General features: G+C 37.9%; 1 protein-coding gene and 1 long non-coding RNA gene across 2 annotated transcripts in view; one reads left to right on the top strand and one right to left on the bottom strand.

The window, feature by feature from the left end:
- Positions 1 to 22,082, top strand: part of CYYR1 (cysteine and tyrosine rich 1) — a 108,065-nt gene extending 85,983 nt beyond the window's left edge. Inside the window, exons 3-4 of the mRNA XM_058522965.1 lie at positions 6,070 to 6,227; positions 19,479 to 22,082. Of these exons, the coding sequence (XP_058378948.1) occupies positions 6,070 to 6,227; positions 19,479 to 19,612 (292 nt within the window). The 3' untranslated portion in view covers positions 19,613 to 22,082. The remainder of the gene's footprint in view (positions 1 to 6,069; positions 6,228 to 19,478) is intronic.
- Positions 1 to 22,238, bottom strand: part of LOC131392800 (uncharacterized) — a 214,016-nt gene that overhangs the window by 116,819 nt on the left and 74,959 nt on the right. The gene's annotated exons all lie outside the window — the stretch shown is intronic.

Raw genomic sequence — 22,238 nt, 5'->3', positions numbered from 1 at the left:
CTTCAGAACCTAGGGCTTGGTGAAGAGTTCTTAGACATGACACTAAAAGCACAATCCATAAAAAAAGAAAAAAAATTGATAAACTGGGCTTTATTAAAATGAAAAACTTTTGCTCTGCAAAAGACTCTGTTAAGAGGATGAAAAGACAAACTATGACTTGGAGAAAATATTTGTAAACCATACATCCGATAAAGGACTCATATCTAGAATTAATAAAGAACTCTCAAAAGTTCATTGGTAAAGAAACAATTCAGTTAGAACATGAGTAAAAGACATGAAGAGACATTTCACTGAAGAAGATATATAAATGGTAAATAAGCTCATGAAAAGATGTTCAACCTCACTAGCAGTTAGGAAAATGTAAATTAAGATCACAATGAGATATCACTACACACCCATTAAAACAGGTAAAATTAAAAAATAATGACAATACCAAATGCTGGCAAGGATGCAGAGAAACTGGATCTCTCATACACTGCTGATGGGAATGTAACTAGTACAGCCACTCTGGAAAACAATTTGGCGGTTTCTTTTAAAATCAAACATATACTTATCTTATATCTCAGCAACCCCACTCTTGGGCATTTATCCCACAGAAATGAATACTTATGTCCACACAAAAACCCATATATGATTGTTCATAGCAGTTTTATTTGTAAAAGCCAAAACTGGAAATAACCAAAATGTCCTACAGTAGGTAATGGTTACACAAACTGTGTTATATCTATACCATGGAATATTAGTAATAAAAAGGAATGTTTTCATATACACAAAAGCTAGGATGGATTCCAGGGGCATTATGCTGAATGAAAAAAGCCCATTTCAAAAGGTCACATACCATTTGCATTCCATTCTTGAAATGATAAAATTACGGAAATGGAAAAGAAATTAGTGGTTGGAGGAGTTATTGATGGTGGGGAGCAGGGTGTAGTTTGACTATGAAGGACTGGCACAGAAGAAATATTTTGTGGTAATGGACTAGTTTTGTATCTTGCTCACTGTAGTGATTACATGAATCTCTGCATGTGTTAAAATGACATTGAACTATACACACACTTTAGACCAATGTCAGTTTCCTGGTTTTGATGATGTCCTATATTTACCTAAGATGTAACCATTGGGGGAAACTGGGTGAAGGGTTCACAGGACCATTCTGTACTATTTTTACAACTTCCTGTAAATCTATAATTATTCAAAATAAAAGTTTTAAAAAGGGGAAAATATGCACACCCTGCAATGTATTCTTTCAAAAAAAATACATTCCCTACAATTTTTTCGAGGTTTTTATGATGCCAAATTTCTCAAATTAATAGCTTCTCTCTTTCAAATAGTTGACTAAACTAAATTAGTTATATGCAGAAAGGTTACTGTTTGTTTATTGTTTCTTTTAATTAATAACAGAGTAAATAATACTATAGACTTTATACTTGCTGTATCTTAAATAACTAATTTACAATTGGGTACGATGGGTATCAAAGGATTAAGGACACCAAAATCATGATTTAATCCAAAAACCTCATTTAACACATTAGTTACAACCTCATTATTGACCTCAAGAGCAGGCACTTTTGCTGGAGCTGCCAACAAGGAAACAAAATGTGACTAATTTTCACATTTTCCTCTATGTAAAAAAGTAATTAATGAATATAAATATATCCCAATTTGATATCTTAACAGCTTCCATAATACATGCTTTGGAAACTCTATGCCTGCATAATTGGGCTATTGATTATTTCTAGAACATAAATTAAGCCCTCCAGTTTAATGTTGTTTTGACCTGAAAATTACAATAAAAAGGAGATTTCCAGATTACTTTTAGTTTTCTTATTTAAAATTATCTCCTTTGATAAATCTTTTCTCTTGAAAAGACTTATATGTTAAACTGCTAGACTCTGCCATTCTTTATTTACTAATATCAGGGCAATCCAAATATGTCTCTCATTCTGCTTTCATAATTTACTAACAAAGTTCAAATGCATGTAGGAATATCTTAAAGGAGTTTGTTGGAATTCTTAATGGTGTTCTGGTTTTTTAAGTGAATGCATAAAAGTCTTAGAGAGAAAAATCTCTTCTGAAAGTACAAATGCATGTTCACAATCTCTTATCAGCAATCTGAAATCCTGAAAGCACTCTGGAAAGCAAAAGGTTTGGTATACTCAATTGATGGCAAGACTGGACCTGAATGAACCTGGGACTTTCTTCTAGTCTCTGTATAATCCACGAGTGTTAATATTCCCACTTTTACTGCAGAAATGTAAACTTGTTGTGTTCAGGATGCTGGCCCTGGGATTATTATACAATATCCTGTGTGTGTACTGTATCCCATTTCCAAAGTCTGAAAATTCATGACTTATGAGACATGTTTGGCCCCAAGGGATTAGGATGAGAGATTATGGACCTGTCCTAGAAAAGTATGGGATAGATATTCAAACAGCACTGAGAATAAGAACGTATTTATCTGGCAAGTGAGCCATGAGCACAGATATTTAGTGACGTGAAATTTGGGAGGAAAGTCAGATAAGCACCAAGCTGACCTTCATCTCATCAATAAGGAAACTGAAGGTTGAGCAACTTGCCCAAGGATACCCAGCAACAATTGGAACCCAGGTAGTCTGGCTGCAGAAGTCATGCTTTTAAACCACAAAGATTTTATTTCTGAAGACTATCCTGAGAGCCTCCACAGTCACAGCAGAGAAACTGAGTCTCTGAGCTGAAAACAGGAGGATTTTGTGAAAGTTCGTACTCTTATGGTTAAAACCCTGGGCTCCAGGATACTGGCAGCCCAGCTCATGCTTCCCAAGTGTGACACTGGAGGATCCTTTTATGGAGAAAAATGAACAGCCCCAAAGAAAAGAACTATGGGAACTGATCTCAGGTGATCCTCTACTGTGGAGTTCACCTGTCCAATGCTGGCCTTGTACAGTGGACTTTCAAGCAACTATTTAGTGCTTCTTTTTTAAGTAGGAGGAGGTTCAAGGATCACCAGACATTTAAAGGAAATGTCAAATATGAAATAAGTCAAAATAAACAAAAAAGGAACCTAGACAGGAGAGAGGAAATACAAAGAGTAGAGAAAGTTTCAAAAAATATATCATTAGGGGCCAGCTCCCTGGCATAGCAGTTGAGTGCGTACGCTCCGCTGCTGGCTAACCCGGGTTTGGATCCCGGGTGCGCACCAAGGCACAGCTTGTCAGGCCATGCTGTGGCGGCGTCCCATGTAAAGTGGAGGAAAATGGGCACGGATGTTAGCCCAGGGCCAGTCTTCCTCAGCAAAAAAGAAGAGGATTGGCATGGATGTTAGCTCAGGGCTGATCTTCCTCACATAAAAAAAAAATATATATATATATATATATCCATATATATATACATATATATATATATATCATTAGTACCTTCAGAAGTTAAGAGAAGAAATTGCATCCATGAAAGCAAAACAGGACACTATAAAAAAGGGGGGGAGGGGAGATGTGAAGGGGTGTAATATAGAGCACTTGGAAATTAAAAATATGATAGCTGAAATTTAAAAGTTCAATAAAACTTTGGAAGATAAAGTCAGTGTAATTCCCCAGAAAGTAATTCAAGAAAACAGAGATAAGAAAAATTAGAGAAGCTATCCAGGAGGTTCAGGGACTTATTTCAGAATAGGCTTCCAGAAAGAGAAAGTGGTGAAGAGGAAATTATCAATTTATGGAACAGTTTCAAGAACTGAAAAACATGAGTCTCTGGCATGAAAAATCCTAAGGGCCTGGCAAAATAACTTTTTTTAAAAATCCAAACGTATTGTGAAAAAGAAGATGCTAAGAACTTCCAGAACAAAAGAAAAGTAAAAAACAGTATCACACAAAGGAAAATAATTAGAATGCCATGGGATTTCTCTACAGCAATACCAAATTCTAGAAGACAATGAACAACGCCTTCATATTTCTGAGAAATAATATCCTTCAGCTTAGAATTCCATACACAGCCAAACTGTCAATCAGTGGGGGTGTAGCATTAACTCATTTTCAAGAATACAGAGACTCAAAACGTTTCTCTCCCCTGAACCTTTCTGTAAGAAGCCATTCAGGAACGTGCTTCAGCAAACAGGGCAGTTCACCAGATAAGAGCAAGAATGGGGTCCAGAAACCAGAGACCCGAGGACCAGCACACAGATCTAGAAACAGTTCCAAATTCCAGAGGAACCACTGGAGTTGGCAGCCTATAATACAGAAATCTCCACGGGGACAAAACAGAACTGATAGGTGATTGTTACTGCGTTTGAGTGTTTGAAAACATTACCGGTAATTGTTTGAAAGATTTCTAAGAATTTTTCCGGGGAAAGGAAACAGCAATAGGTATATTAAAAAAAAAAAGTGGGAACTCATGTAATTTCCTAAAAAAAAATAAATGTAAGAGAAATGAAAGGTAACCATAGTATATTGCTTGGCTCAGCAGTAAGCAAGGTCATGGTAATATAAATAAATATTACGGATGACTGATTTAACCAGGGATAAAGTTTGTCTAAGGGATCTACATTCCCAAATACTATTAGAGGAGCCAATAGATAACATGTAAAAATAAAAATTAAAAAATAAAGGAATGTAATAATATTGAGAAATGGGGAGAAAAATACTAGAAAAAATTGCTGTAAGAGTTGAAAATGGTTGCCTCTGGAGAGTATTCAAACTAGAAAGTGAAATTTTTCTTATTTTTTTTCCATATCTACAAGATAATCACTTGTATATGTGCATTGAGTATACATTCAAAAATTTTATATATAAAAATATAGTTTATGCCATTGCAATCCTCTGTTAATACTTGCTTTTTTTCAGTCATAGTATTATTAAGTTAACCATGTATCATGAACATTTCACCTCAATCCATGTGGACCACTTCACCCTTTTTATCATTGTAGAGGATCCATTCTCTGATGTATCATATTTTTTTCTTTTCTGTCAATCCCCTTTTTTTTTTTTTTTTTTCGGTGAGGAAGTTTGGCCCTGAGCTAACATCTGTGCTAATCTTCCTCTATTTTTTCTATGTGGGATGTCGCCACAGCATGGCTTGATGAGTGGTGTGTGGGTCTGCACCCAGGATGTAAACTCATGAACCCCGGGCTGCTGAAGCAGAGTGTGTGAACTTTAACCACTATACCACCAGGCCGGCCCCTTGTCAATCCCTTTTTTATGGACATTAGGGTGCTTCTGATGTTTTGCTATTAGCAACAACACTTTGATAAACATTCTTTTTACATTATTTGTGCACACATGTGCTATATTACCTTAGGAAGCATTGCTAGAAATGATACTGAAGGGTGAAAATTTACATTTTGATAAAGAATTCCCCCATTACTTTCCAAAATGGTGGACAAAATGTAGACTCCTACAAATCATATTATCTACATACAATGATAATGTTGACTCTTTCATGCAGTATTTTTTTCTTTCTATGATCTTGTTGCATGAGATAAAACTTTCTGGAGGAAAACATTAACATTAATAGAAATAAAAGCTTTGCTTATATTGTTCTTAAATTTAATGGGAATACTTGTTTGTCATAACTGTTCTATGAATAATAAAAAAAAATGATGTTTGGTTTGGTTTTCTTTATCTTGTTAAGAAAAAAAATATTCTAGTTCTACTTTATGAAAAGTTTTAATCAGGAATAAATGTTAAATTTTATTTAATATTTTGGCATTTATCAAGTTGTTTTCATTAAACACACATACTTTATGGACAATAGATAAATTCTTTGCTGTTTAAGTACACAGCAGAATGGTTTTTTCAGTATTATTTTAAAGAGCATGTCTGGAGAATCGTGCTTTGGATAAATATATGAATTTTTAAAACCAGAATCTGAATGATGGGTTAATTGTGCTGGAAGACGATTCCCTAAAGGTTGATAACTTTTTCATATCCATTGAAATACAGAAGACTGTTTACTTGACAGATTCAGGGAATTATCTTTTCTTAACATTATCCTTAAGAACATTTGTAGAGAAGCACTTAGATAGTTACAGAGCTGTATTTGAAAGGATGAAGAATCTTTAAGAGCCTTTTCAATAAATGGAGTTTTGTTTTTCCATTTTAGGGGCACAGCAATTGCTGGCATAGTGTTTGGAATTGTATTCATCATGGGGGTCATTGCTGGAATTGCCATATGTATCTGCATGTGCATGAAAAACAACCGCGGGACCCGGGTGGGCGTCATCAGGACCACCCACATCAATGCCATCTCCTCCTATCCTGGTAAGCAAAATTGCTTACTCCTTCTGAAGGAAGAGTCAGATTTGTTAGTTATGCTCTACTCCTTGGAAAGAGGAAACATTAAAGACTCACTAGAAAAATCTCCAAGTGTATAGGGTATTTCTAAGTAAATGTAGATTGAAGCTCTAACTTTGAATGGAGATAACTTAGATCTAAGTAATAAAATCCGTCTCATATTTGAAGATAGTCATATTCCTAATGGTTGGCTCATTGTCTACAGTTGCCAGTCAGCCAGAGTTAAGAAAAATAGACAATTCACACCAACAGTGACTATTATCCAGTGAGTTCTGACAAATAGTTATCTAGAGAAAGTACAAGTTATGTGTCTTAATAAACTGGCATCTGATTTGATAGGTTCATTTGTCTTGAGAAAAAGTATTGAAGAAAATTTTTGTGTGTCCTCTCTAGGCAAAGAAAACAGTTTTAACACAATATTAAAATTCTCAACAAAGAGCAAAATATAGATGAACAATTTGACAAGTATTTGTTGAGAAGCTGCCAGAAGTTCCACACATAAGTATATTGAACACATAGGACGCCATAAACAAAATACTGCATTTTGCATTAGATGATTTCAATAGTGCTTTCTAAGTCAATCTGTATGTGTACAATTTGACATATAAAAAGGAGTCAAGCTCTAAATTTAACACATCATTAGGAAGATGATTTCCTATCCACACTCATGTCCTCTCTCTCTGTCCCTGTAGAAAAGGAAGAGGGTACCTTCTACATGTAATCTGCCCTGTGTATCAATTTCCTAATCCTTCCTTCCTCTCTTAATCTTTTCCCTATCTTCTTCAACTTGAGGGAGCAAATTTCAGATGAATTTGAGAATGATCACTTCTCCTGTTCCTCTTTTGTCAGTTCCTCCTCTTCTCCAATATCTTCATGTCGGGCTGCCTCAGGGCTCAGTCTTATGTCTTCTTACATCCTGTATCTACACTTACTTCTTTGGTTACATCGTTTGGCCTTGTGGTATTAAGCACCATTTATATACTAATGCCTCCCAAAGTTATATATCTCTATTCCAAACCTCTTTCCTGAATTTCAGATTCATTTGATCCCACTGCCTGTTGGACATCTGCACCTGGAGGTCCAATAGATATCTCAAATTTAACATATTTAAAGTTGTACTTTGGGGCCGATCCCATGGTTGGCGGTTAGGTGCACGCGCTCCGCTGCTGGCGGCCCGGGTTCGGATCCCGGGCTCGCACTGACACGCCGCTTCTCCGGCCATGCTGAGGCCGTGTCCCACACACAGCAACTAGAAGGATGTGCAGCTATGACATACAACTATCTACTGGGGCTTTGGGGGAAAAAAAATAAATAAATAAAATAAAAATAAATAAATAAAGTTGTACTTCAGATCATCCTCCAAAATCCTCCTCTATTCATAGCCTTCACCATCTCAACTGATGGCATCTCTAGCCTTTCAGGGGCTCAGGCCAATTCCTTGGAGTCATCGTGACTCCTGTCTTTCCTTCATACTTATGTGCAATCTACCAAGAAAGCTTCTCAGCTCCATCCTCAAAATATATACAGTATCTGACTATTTCTCACGGTACCTACTCTTACTTCCTGGTGGGAGCCACCATAAGCTCTCCCCTCCATTTATGCAATAACATCCTAACTGGTCTCCCAACGTCCCCTCATGGACCCTTGGGGTCTATTCTCAACACAGTAGCCAGAGTAAAACATTTTGTTTTAAAGTAGAGGTCAAATCATATCATTCGTTTGCTCAAAATCTCCAGCAGCTCTCCATTTCCCCCAGAGGAAGAGTCAACGCCAGTGGTTCCTCATTTTACCCAAAGTGAAAGGCAGATTCTTTACCAGAACCTGCAAGGCAATGCATGATTTGGCTTCTCTTTTTGTTTCTCTGACTTCACTGCCTTCTACTCTGCCTCCTGCCACTCTGGCTTAGTCATACTTTTTCCCTTGCTGTTCTGTGAACACACAGGGTGCACTCCCATCTTAGGGCTTTGACTAGAACACTGACTCCCTCACTTAATTCATCTTTGATCAAAGGCCACCTCCTGAATGAGGCCTGCTCTGATCACCCTGTTTAAGATTGTAATGTGTCCCTCCCCACAGCACCCCAGTCCTCATAACTCTACCCTACTTCCTTTCCAGAGTGTTTTAATTTTCTAAGATACCATATAGTTCACCTAATCATTATGTTTATTGTTTATTATCCATCCTCTCCTAGAATATTAGCTCTATGAGGCAGAGATCTGTGTCTATTTTGTTCATGACTCAATCCCAAACGTATAAGACCAGGACATAATGGGCACTCAGTAGACATGGCTGAACAAATGAAGAACACAACTCATGACAAGATCTGATTTAGTTATATATCAATAACTAGGGAATTGACCTTAAATTCCACCCTGGAATATGTAGCTTTTGTTGTTAGTGCTGTCGAATCAATTCTGACTCCTAGTGATCCTGTGGACAGCAGAGCAGAATGCTGCCTGGTCTTTTTGTGCCATCCTCTCACCTTCCAGTGCTGTATTAGACAATGCTCTGCTGCTATTCATAGGGTTTTCATGGCCAATTTTTTCAGAAGTGGGTGGCCAGGTCCTTCTTCCTAGTCTGTCTTAATCTGGAAGCTCTACTGAAACCTGTCCACCATGGATGACCTTGCTGGTATTTGAAATGCCGGTGGCATAGCTTTCAGCATTACAGCAACACGCAGTCGCCACAGGTTGTCGCCAGTCTGACAAGTGACAGACGGGTGTTACGCTTCCCTGACTGGGAAACAAACCCGGTCTACAGAGGTGAGAGCACCAAATCTTTACCATTAAACCTCCCGGGCTGGCTATGTAGCTTTTACTCACTACAAAAGCAATTTACAATTTTGAATCTACCCAACTTGTTGGGGTTAGTGTAACAATGTTAGGACTATAAGGAAAAAATAGGAGGAATTATTCTTTATTCTTCACATCTCCCCATTTTTACCTCATTCAACCCGTAATCCAGGAGAACAGAGGAGAGTCATACCAAGACATTAACTGGGAAGGAGGCAAGGAAAAGCACTCTATTGATAACATTCCTGATATACTTTCTCTTGATCAAAAAAAGTTTAGTTAAAATTAATTTTTAAAACATTTAAAAATATTTTTTATAAAATTAGAATAGAAGATACAAAATATTTTAACATAAGGTTTTGCATTTTCTTGGGTTTGAGGTTTCTATTTCATGCATGGTAACATGTTTTTAAAACTTTTTGGTGCATCATTTATATTGGAAGATCACAGGGGCATGTTGCACTTTCAGTAAATGCATTGTTCTAGGAACTGAATAATGCAAGAAACATAATGAACCTTACGGTGGAAGTATTTTTACTGCAAAAAGACTAGGTCTCTGAAAACTTAATGTGCTTGATTACTTCCCATTTCCTTCTCAGTTACTAATTAAGTTTTTACTTAAAGGATCAGGAAACAGCACAGAGTAGTAGTGAATGCTTTTCAAAATCTTTCATCTGTGGAAATAGAAAATGTTTTTATCTACATTAATTAATTAACCCTGTGATAATTGAGATAATGACCCAACTTATGGTATAGTCCTACAGCCTGGAGGCACATAAATGAGGAAAAAATAACTTAGCCAAGGTTATCTTATCCCTTGGTGAAAGCGCTCCATAGGGAACCCTACAGTGAACATTATTACTCTGCACTGGGGAGAAGATTACCAAGAACAGGTAATCTGCCACATCTGACCCTTTGTTGGACAGTGACCTTCCAAAGTAGTTCTTTATTCCTGCCATGTTGGGTAGAATGAACGATGCCTTGTTTAATTATAATTACTTTTAAAATCATCAGTGTGAAAATAAGAATTATTTATCAAGTCTTACATTTCCGTTACTTTTCAGAACTTCAGTCTAAAGAAAGTGATCATGTTAACGCTTTTTTAAAAAAATAGGTTTGGGTGATACACACCTGAAAGAAAATAATACAGAAAGACAATAACAAAAGACTTGGCAAAGATATAAAAATCAAATGCCAACAAAGGGAAAACAAGGGATTTCAAGGCTATCAAGAAAACTGAGATTTGAAGTACATGACTGAGTCGTCTGATGATAGATGATGAGAGAGAGAGAGAGAGAGGGAGATAGATAGATAGATAGATAGATAGATAGATAGATAGATAGATAGATGATATAGATAGATAAACAATGGAGAAGGAGGGGAGGCTCTTGCTAATAGAAAAAAGCCAAAGAATACACGTAGACAAGAGTTGTGGAATTGGAAAAACCATCATTTAAAAAGCATCATAAGAAAAGTTTAGGACAAGAATCATCAATTGATGCTAAATCTGGGGAGAAAGTTTGCTGAGGAGCAGGATATTTGCGTGCTCTCAAAGTGTCTACCCCCAGATTTCTTATTAGTTATAAGGAGAAAAATAGTAACTACACAGTGGAGAAACAAGACAACATCTTGACCAGGCGGTAAAAATTAATACCACCAAAGAGGGGCAGATGGATGTCTTGCACCTTTGGGTATCACTCTGAGGATGCCACAGCTTCATCTAGTGTGTAGTGTTCTGGCTGGAAGTTCGCAGCCTGAATCTTAGCACGAAAAAACATTTGACAAACCCGAGTTGAGGAACAGTGTATAAAATAACCAGCTTGTAGTCTTTAAAATCTCTCAGAAATATTTCATTAAGGACTCAAAACTCCATTTGCATCATGGAATTCACAAATGAGGGGAACCTTATTAGTATATATACTGAACGTAGGAAGACTTTCATGTACTCGTCAGAGGATTTGGTGATATGAGGATGGTCTTTTCTGATTGTGCCCATTTTCTTAGTGAAATAAGAAGCAAGTCCTATGCTGAAAGTGGGTTGAGGATGTATTTGTAGTTAAGGAGAAAGAAAAAAGCATGAAACAGTAATCTCAGAGAATGGAAGGGTGGCGAAATGCCTAAAGAAATGTTTAATTTCTAAGCAATGCCAAGGGCCTCCACATTTAAGAATATGGTCATTCATTTAAAGTGAGATCAGTCAGCATGATTGTGCATATTTCTGTAGCCACATTAAGCTCCTAGAGACAGATCTTGGGTAGCCAAAGTATTGGATTTAATCAGGATTGGGGTTTTGTCAGGCAATAAGTAAAGAAAGAGGTAAGAAAGTTGACAGTAGATGCACAGAAGTAATTTTACTGATTGACCATAAATCTAAGCTGAATAAAGAAAGGCATGAAGATGGGAAAGAGGTGACATCAGTTTAAATTAATTTTTTAAAAATGCAATCACTAAATTGGAAATTCAGGTGAGATCCAAGATGTGCTGGAATGAGTATTCTAGAAAGATAAAGGGTAGTGGTCAGATTTACAAAATGGTACTGTTAATTGGGTACAACAAGGGTGAGGAAAAGATTTTCGAAGGCAAAAATGTCCAAGGGACTGAGAGGTAGGGTTACAGGGATGTTGAAATCACTGAGAATGATAATAGAAGTAGTGGTGGAGAGAAAAACAGTGGGCCTGCTGCTAAATCTTCAGCGGATGAGAGTTGGGGCAGAGAGGACCCCAGATAATGATAACAAGGAGGAGGAGAAAGTACTGTAATTTCATGGATGTGCTACAGAAGAGCTCAGGTTTTGAAAGAGGGAGAATGGACAATGGTGTGAAAAATGGCTATGAGAATCACAGAGAGCACACAGGGCACCTTCTGGCCCTGTGGTTTGTAGGATGTGGGAGAAAAAGAACAGCTCTGATTTTTTTTTTTTTATAATTTTATTTATTTATTTTTCCCCCAAAGCCCCAGTAGATAGTTGTATGTCATAGCTGCACATCCTTCTAGTTGCTGTATGTGGGACGCGGCCTCAGCATGGCTGGAGAAGCGGTGCGTCGGTGCGCACCCGGGATCCGAACCCGGGCCACCAGTAGCAGAGTGCGCGCACTTAACCGCTAAGCCACGGGGCCGGCCCAGAACAGCTCTGATTTAGTAGTGCTGCAGAGGAAGCTGTCCTCTCGTGGAAAATCAGATTTTAATCAAAATAAGAAGGTGACATGAATGTTCACTTCCACTCCCTGAGATAACTGTCTCATGCAGTCTTCTGTCTTCTCAAAACTCACAAAAAGGGGGCCAGCCCCGTGGCTTAGCAGTTAAGTGCGTGCACTCCACTACTGGTGGCCCAGGTTCAGATCTTGGGCGCGCACCGACGCACCGCTTGTCGGGCCATGCTGAGGCCGCGTCCCACATACAGCAACTAGAAGGATGTGCAACTATGATGTGTAACTATCTCCTGGGGCTTTGGGGAGAAAAAGGGGGAAAAAAAGGAGGAGGATTGGCAATAGTTGTTAGCTCAGGGCCGGTCTTCCTCAGCAAAAAGAAGAGGATTGGCGTGGATGTTAGCTCAGGGCTGATCTTCCTCACAAAAAAAAAAAAAAAACCCTAAGCCTTTCTCACTCTCAGCAGATGATTTCTCAAGAGATCTTATTTCTCTGAGAAAACAGACACCATCAGAAGAGAAGGTCCTCATATTCTGAGCTAGAGTAATGTGTAAAGGGATGAAAAGAGGGTGAGGCTTTTCTGATGACAGACTTGGTATTCTACTGAGCACAGTGAAAGGGGGCGGGGAAAGCTTGGAAAATTAATAGGATTAGATGTGCAAAGCCTTCCAGAGTTAAAGGTCTACAGTGAAGGATGTTCTGGGAGCTTGTCCTTCTCATGGTGACAGAGGGATGTAAACATGACTGGTCTTGTCTTGATGTTATCTGAGGGGAAGGGGAATGATAGGTTCTCATGATACCATCCTTTCAGGGATTGGCAAATTAGGCCATTGTCGAGGAGAAATGGGCAGGATTGTGTTTCTATGGTGTGAGGATGGGGTCAGTGGAGGTCTTGCCAGGAGCTCTGTGGGCCTCTGCTCTGAGTGGGGGTTTAGGCAAATTGTGAGTAGTGGGCCTTGTGAGAGGGTAGAGGAGAAGTTTGCTCCTAGCAATACTGTTAGAAGTTGTCTTTAAAAATAATGAGTGGGGGGGCTGGCCCAATGGCACAGTGGTTAAGTTCGCACACTCCACTTCAGCGGCCCGGGGTTTGCTGGTTTAGATTGTGGGCGCAGACCCACTTACTGCTCATCCAGCCATGCTGAAGTGGCGTCCCATATAGAAGAGCTACAACTCTACAACTACGACACACAACTATATACTGGGGCTTTGGTAAGGAAAAAAAAGGAAAAAGAGGAAGATTGGCAACAGATATTAGCACAGGGCCAATCTTCCTCAAAAAAATAAAATAAAATAATGAGTGAGGCCGGCCCCATGACATAGTGGTTAAATTCAGCGTGTTCCACTATGGCGGCCCAGGTTCGTGGCTTTGGATCCCGAGCACAGACCTACACCACTCACCAGCCATGCTGTGGTGGCAACCTGCATATAAAGTAGAGGAAGACTGGCACAGATGTTAGCTCAACGCTAATCTTCCTCAGCAAAAAAAAAAAAAAACAAAAAAGTCATGAATTATAGAGGTGTTAGCTAATACTAAGGTGTGTTAAAAGATAAACTGAGGCATACTAAAAATTTTAAGAGTTTATTTGAGCAAAAATCTATTCGAATCAGACAGCACCAAACCAGGGGTGGTTAGGAGCGCCCCACAGAGAAAGTAAGGAAGCAACGAAAATAAATTATTTGATTGGCTGTACCTTAAAGCCTAATTGGCTACTTGTGATGGGTTATCCTCAGCATTTTGACTTTTTAACTTTGAGGAATTTACGGGCTTAGATTTTGCTTTGCTTACATAGGCACCACAGCATGAGAGCCACCTCAGTCTAATGGCCTCCATGTTTAATTAATTTAACAGGCTGTAATCATGTTGCAATATATAAATGTATCAGATCAATATGCTGTACACCTGAAACAATGTTATATGTCAATTATATCTCAATAAAAAAGCAAGTTAAAAAAAACTGTAAAAAATATAATGTCATGAGATTCATCTGTCCTACCAGATAGTAAAACTGTTTAAAATCAATAATAATTACAATGAGGTGTTTTGTATATACCAAAGTATATACAAAAAGATATACTTTGGGCATTGGAATAAAACAAGTAGATTAAAATTTTACAAATTTAAATTAATTAAAATTTTACAAATCTCTCTAAAGGAGAGATAACAAAACCATGTGAAAAGTGAGGATAAGAGGCCAGATGGGTAATCTGAGGCCAGTTTAGATAATTTGGCTTAACCAAAATTAAAAACTTCGAAAAAATTAAATTTGATGCAAAAATGCACCAAATAAAATAACAAATATAAGGAAGCATTAAATATAAAAAATTTCAATGGAAAAACTCAGAAATAGGTTGGTTAAGTGTTAGAGATCTGAAAAAGACGACGAATTTTTAAGTTTGTAAACAACACAGAAGAGACAAAAAAGATGAAGAACATATATTTTGTTATATACGAGTTTTAAACTTGAATATGTCAATAAGGTAAAAATAATAAACTGTTTTGACAAAGAGTTATTCTTAGAAAGATATGTAGAAAGGATATATAATTTTGTACACTTCTTAATTCTTATCTTAATTATATCTTAATTCTAATTAAGATCTCAGTTTATAAATTATTAGTCCAAAACAAAATAACATCACCCAATATGAATTGCAAATAGTAAACAAGATATAGAACGATGTCAAATGTAGCTACTATCAAAGAAAGGTAAAATAAAGAGCTATATTTTTTTCACTATTGAATGACCAAAATATTAAATGATAGCACACCTATATGCCTTGCTGGTACCATTATAAGGTGAAACAATTCTCTTTGAAAACGTGCTCTCAGCGCCAAAATGTACATGTTATTTGAGCCAGTTAATTCCTGGAATTTTATTGTAAAGACCTGTTTCAAAATAATAAAAAGTCTATGTGTAGGAAGATATTAATCACTCCATTATTTATAGGAATAAAAAATTGTTAATCTCAAAATAAGTGAATGTCAGTGGAATGATATGCAGCCATTAACAATAAAGTTAATTAAGAATATGTGACAGAAACAGGGCAGGGGGTGGGAGAAATGGCTAAAGGAGGTATAAATATATTATTATTAAGAATTCTTGTTAAGAATGTGTTAGAGGTGGAGGATGGGGAGTTGGGAGAAATGGGTGAAGGGGGTATAAATTTATTAAAAATTTTTAAAAATAAAAAAGTTTACTAACATGGAACACTCAATGCCTACATCTTTGTCTGAGATGCAGAGCAACATCATTCATTCATTCATTCACTCACTCATTTAATACATGTTTATTGAACACCTCTGTTTTCAAGGCACAAAAAAAAGCCATTCCTATATTGGAGAATCATGAGTTCTCTCCATTCAACAAGTATTTTTAAATGTCTACTGGAAACTCTGCTAGATGCTTACACAGACACAAGAATGAAAAAGACACATGCTGTGGCCTCCAGCATTTAAAATCTAGCAGGCAAAAAAGTAATTATCGTAGGAGGCAAAATGAGAGAGAGAATACGTTTGTTACAGGTGTTGAGGAGAGAGAGGAATAGGGAGAAGGGGAGAGGGAGAGAGAAGGAATGTTCTCTTTGAGACATCAGAACAGTGCTCTATGTATTTCACCCTCCTGACAGACGTGCAAGGGTAGACATTCTTATTCACATTTTATTGATGAGAAAATGTAAAGAGATGAAATCCCCAGCCGAGTCTGCATCAATCTGTGTCTCTGAGAGACTTGCTGGGGCAAAGTACTCCCTCTGCCTGCCTCCTGTCCCCCACCCCCACACAAACATTTTCATAAAGAGTTATCAAGAAATAGACTTTTGTTCGGTTATGTCACTTAGTTTGCGGCTGTTTGTTACTGCAGTGTAGGCTATAATGTACCCTCAATCAAAGGCATTCTGGGTAGAGGAAACAGTCAATATAAATGTCTAAATGAGTACATCCAGAGTGTAAGATGGTGAGAAATTTAGTTTGGAAAAAAAAGAATATGTAACAGAATGAAAAAGAATATGCTATAATATAAAGTGAAAAAGTATATACAATTTTACATGACCACAATAATATAGAAAATACAAGTGACTAGAAGATAGTAATATAAATATATAATAATATAATGATATTATTTGGTAAATTGTGATGACAAAATTATGGATAATTTTCCCCTGTTTCCGAATTGTCTAAAATAATGTTGTATAGTTTTGAGAACACCATGCATCTTCCCTGTACATTTGCTTTAGAGATGTTAGCCTGAGTGGGTGAAAAATGTTAAATTTCTTCCATGAATTTCAGAGCATCCCTAAATTTTATAATTTTTTGGGTAACTATAATGACATTAAGGATAAATGGCATATTTGCCCTACTTCAATCAGAATTGTAATATTGGTTATGAAAGAATTTCAAAGGCACCATATCTCCTGCTGCATCATACACCTTTTAAAGATGATTTGACCTGTAAGAAAGAACAAAATCTCTCACGGTTAATCAGGAATTCTAAAATTGATAACTTGAAAAGTTTACTTCCTAATGAAACCTTATTACCTGCAAGAAAGAAAGATAACACAGTTCACAGTTATACAAGTATTATTTTAAAATGTCTTCCAGTAGCTGGTACTATAAAAGATGTGCCATGTTCATTTCATGATGGATAGTCCACAAAATATCGCTCTTCAGCACGATATTATCACTTTATCAAAATTCAAAGCCTATAGAATGAAAGAACACTGTTTCATATCTTAGATTTCCATGTTCAACATGCAGCTGTATAAACCGCAGGGATTCTCACTGTAAGTCCTCCAGCAGTTTTTATGCAGATGGCAAACTATAAACACTTTGTTACTGAAGCATAAACACACACCATGGCTTCATGACGGAGAATGATGCAGAGCCAATCTGTAGAATCAGGCTGCGTGTGCTCCTCAAGCGGGAGGCAGGGAAAAGCTTCAACATAAAAACAACTTAGAGGGGCCGGCCCCGTGGCTTAGCGGTTAAGTGCACACGCTCCGCTACTGGCGATCCCGGGCATGCACCGACGCACCGCTTCTCCAGCCATGCTGAGGCCGCGTCCCACATACAGCAACTAGAAGGATGTACAACCATGGCATACAACTATCTACTGGGGCTTTGGGGGAAAAAAAAGGAGGAGGATTGGCAATAGATGTTAGCTCAGAGCCTGTCTTCCTCAGCAAAAAGAGGAGGATTGGCATGGATGTTAGCTCAGGGCTGATCTTCCTCACACACACAAAAAAAAACAACGTAGAACCACGTGTTATGAGAAAAGTTCCATGAGTATCCAGCTGTAACTTCCTATTTCACAGGGAGGCTGTGTTTCATTTCTTGGCTTGGATGAAGTTTATTGTAAATCTCTTTGTCTCAGTCCTCCTAGATATAATGAAGCAAAGGCGTGGGCGTAATGCAGAGGGAATGTGTGGTTAGACTCCACAGGAGGTATTCCATTTTGTTATAGAAAACAAAGCTTGGAGGAGCCCAGCCTCTGAGGGTCTAAAGCAGCCGTGGAGAAGCTGTATACACCATTGCTGCTTTCTCTACAGACCTGTGTCTTCTGCTGTGAACCCTCAGCCTACTCAGCCCACTAGAGACTTGTAAAGCCTTTGCTCACCAGAGCAGTCCTTGACGGACCTCCCACCCAATTCTGTGTCTCCATCTTCCTCTTTTCTTGGGTGACTCAATTCTGTCTCTTATCCGTGAGTATAGACAAATCAGTAAATGATAAATCATCCAGCTCCTGGTAGAGAGGCAAGTTAAAGGGATCCAGAAGAAAACATAGTCTGTGTTTGCATATAGGGGGAGCACTATGTTTGTACATGCATATTGATCAGAACACTATCATATTCTTATTGGTAAAAGCACAATTGAAAATATATTTTAGAAATAAATTTGTTGAAATGTTGCTTGTTCTTCTCTGCCATTCTAATGTTAAAAGCTTGGCCATTTATTTGTGTTATTATGACACTAGTCTTGTATTTAGGCTACATTCACAGTAAGCAGTTAAGGCATGTCAATTTCCAAATAGAATCATGATCTTGATGATGATTCAGCTACTGACAAATCATCAGAGGGGTTGCTCAGATGTTGCAGAATGATTTGGTTCTTGAAGACGTGGAGAACTCAATGGGTATCACTCTTTCAACCTGGAGATGGGCTTGAAATCGCTATAAAATAGACATCGATACACAGTCATACTAAAGTGTATTAAATGTGACTTAAAAACACACTGACGTATATTACAGTAAAAAAATTAAAGAAAAATATTCAAATAAAATTTGGACAACTAAATTCATTGTCCTCATTCCCAAACCCACTGGTCTTCCATTTTTTTTCTTATTCCTGTAATGGCTCCATGACCCTCCGAGTTTTGGGAGCCCAGGACCTGGTACCCAATACCTTGACACCTTCTTTCACTCTCTACCCCCTTTCTCCACCTACTCAGTCATGACCTAAGAACTCATATGCTCAAGGGCTCTTAGGATTTTTCCCGCTGTGAGTCCGTTATAATCCCTCACATACGCTATGACATCATCCCACCTTTTCTTTGGTCTACCTCAACTCATACTGCTGAGAGAGTCATCTTCCCAAAGCATATTCACTAGCATTTTCCAAAACCCTTCAATAATTGCGTATCACACACTCCTTATGTGATCTTGGTCAAAGCCCATCATGACGATGATACAACCAGATTCCTCAACGTCTTTTCCCATTTCTTGCCTCCACGTACTTTCTGTTTGCACAAAAGTGTCCTGCTGCTTCTGTGCTTTTGCTCAAACTTGAATTATCTCTTAGCCCCTTCTCTATTTGCCCCTTCCGCATCATATTTCCAAGGAACTTTCCCTAAGCCACCAATTCTAAATACTTTGGCCAATGGCACCACTTCTTATAGCATTCATTCTTTTTTTTTTTAATTTATAATTTTTTTTTAATTTATTTATTTTTCCCCCAAAGCCCCAGCAGATAGTTGTATGTCATAGCTGCACATCCTTCCAGTTGCTGTATGTGGGACGCGGCCTCAGCATGGCCGGAGAAGCGGTGCGTCGGTGCGCGCCCGGGATCCGAACCCAGGCCGCCAGTAGCGGAGCGCCCGCACTTAACCGCTAAGCCCCGGGGCCGGCGCAAGCATTCATTCTTTCATACTTGTGTGCTCGACCTGATAAAACAAAGATTTTTGCAGGCAAAAATTATGTCACCTCCCAAATCACCCAGCCCAGTGGCTTCAACATAGTAGGCGCTCGAATATTTGCTAAATGCCTAATGTCCTTTTCATTTTCTTTTTCAGTGGCACCACCCCCCTATAGTTACGACCATGAGCTAGAATACTGTGCAGACTTGCCTCCTCCGTACTCCGCGACCCCACAGTCTTCAGCACAGCGCTCTCCACCCCCTCCTTATCCTGGAAATTCAAGGAAATAATCCTTCTCCCAGAAGAGAATATGTGCCAGTCATAGATCTTGCCCAGAATAAAATGCCTCTACTTGGAAACAGAACATCCCAGAAACAGGAAAAGATTGCTCTAAGGAATACTCTATTGGGCCAGGTACTACGTCAGGTGGAATGTCCAGGCTAAGAGATACAGGGCTTCTCCTCTACTCAGAGCTGACCCCATCTGGAGTATTATGCTTGGTTGGACGGAACCACGTTTGAAGAGATATTCTGATCAACGTAAGCACATTCAGAGAAGAGTAACGAGATAAGCAAAACATCTGAAAATCATGTTGCTTAAGGAACAGATGAAGGAAATTGCAATATTGATCCAGGAAAAGAGAAGATTTATGTAAGACAGGAGAATAGCCTGGATTACGTAAGAAACAGCTGTATTCTGTGTGGCTTTAAAAGTCAGAACTAGAATTGTTCATTCTTTCGTTGGTAATAAATGGAGATCAAGTGCCTGAGGGCCTACTCTGTGCCTTACGCTGTGTGACGCACTGGTCGGAAGTTACAAGGGGGAACTTTGGTTTATGAGAAAGAGCACCTGGAGCTTTCTTACTGACTAGATTGCTTTGTGAAGCTCCCTGTTACCAAGACTTCAGACAGAACCTGGCTCACTATCTGGTAGAGACATGCTCTAGAAGGCATAGCTAAATCAAACGGTAGATGGGTCCATTAGGCCCCAAAAGTTCTGGTCATGTCTTAGGTAGATGTGAAGTGAATTTCTGTGCCTCCCAGGATGAAAACAACGGGAATAGTTGAATCTTACCTATTTAATTTGAGAGTTAAAACAGGATCAGAAGGACTCAATAGATGCTTGAAACCAAGAACTCTTCAATGCTAGCTACTGCCGCCTAAAAATCATCTGATTTAGTGTGTTATGACCAAGGTCATTCCAATTGTGAAAAAAAATTGTATCAAGTTCCACAAGCAACAAATACTTCACTTCCAATTAAAAGACAAGAAGCTAAATATTCCCAAGGGACTTTATATCAGGGAGTAAAATCTCAGAACTTGATAACGAAGATATACAGGAGCTTACAAAAAAGATAGGGGAAAAATGAACTGTGGATTTCCTTCTGTGGAATTCTATTCATGTATAGCTTAGACAAATTTATGTTTCTCTTTCATAATATTTTGATAATCTCGTCCCTTGAAAAAGTAATACAGTTAATGGAAAGGTTAAGATATTGACATCAAACCAACGCCTTTTGCCAAAATCCAAATTTTATGAAGTGCCTACCTTTAGGTATAAAAGCTCTTAATAAATAATTCTAACCTGCCATATTTTGCCGCAAATGACTTTAACATTTATATTTTTATGTGGGTTCTTTCGTGTATTTAAAATTGCACGTTGAGCAAATATTGGGAATCCATGATCAAATTTTTGTGTCACCTTGCAATTAAATCTAAAATGTTTAATCTAACATCATCATCATAATTCAGTGAAATCCCAAAATGATGCTCAGAATTTTGCTGAATAAAACGATCAACAGAAATGTCTTGAGGTATAAATTATAGTTGCCCTACTTGTAGTTAGGAAGCTTAGTAATTAATATAAGTAGCATATTTTATTTTCAAATACATCGATCTGACTGAAATACGGTCTCACTGCCAGTGAGATCTAAAAGCTAGATTTGTTTCGAATGACTTGCTTGATTTTTGAGCACTGATGACTCTCTTGCTTATGAAGACACAAAGCATCGAAGAGTTCCAGCCTATTCTAGTGACTGAGATTTTAGCACAATTTTAACAGTACATATGCTTTAATTTATCTCTCTTCTGTAAGTGTGATCAGACCAATTACACTGCAGCTATGCAATTCAAAGGGCCAGGGTCTCTGTGACTTCCAGAATGTTGTTGCAAATTCACCATATATTCCTTAAGAAAAATGAAGGGAAAAAGACCAGAGGAAATTGAATTCTCATCATCTTCACCGTCAATAAACATTTATTGCATACTTCTTATGTCTTGCAAACATTACCCACATAGGAGCCATTTGAGTCCACACTATCTCTCTTCTTCGAGTTGTTTTATGGCCTCCCTTAAGGAATATCACAAACCCATAGACCAACAATAGATCAGTATTTTTACTATTTGTATTTAGTGTCATGATAGCATAAATGTGCACATTATCAGTATAGACTTTCAGAGTTCATTGATTATTTTCATTGAAGATAGGGGGAAGATAGTATATGATGTGAAAGCTTTGAATTATGGTTATTTAAAAACTAACATATTTGCTGTGGCCAGAGTGTTTATAATAAGCAATAAAATGAAATAGCCTATTATAACAATGGTTATATTTTAATTGTCTTGTGTCCATTTTGTTTCACTCTCCATTCCTGCTGACTTAGCCTCATTCTTCTATATGGGAAACACAGGACTGGAGCCAGATAGACTTTATTTTGAATTCTGTCTCCTGCCTGTATGATTTGAGGCAGAGTACTTCATCTCTAAAATTCAACTTTCTGCTCTGGGAAATGTAAATAATATAATCGGCTTCATCAAGTTTTCTAAAAATTGGATGAATACATGCAAAATTCTAAGTATAGTGCCTGGCACATAGGAAATGTTCTATAAATATTAGCAAAAATAAATTAGCAAAAGA

This window comes from Diceros bicornis, chromosome 27 (genome assembly GCF_020826845.1).
Source record: "Diceros bicornis minor isolate mBicDic1 chromosome 27, mDicBic1.mat.cur, whole genome shotgun sequence".
Taxonomy (NCBI): domain Eukaryota; kingdom Metazoa; phylum Chordata; class Mammalia; order Perissodactyla; family Rhinocerotidae; genus Diceros; species Diceros bicornis.
This window is presented reverse-complemented; position numbering and strand designations above follow the sequence as displayed.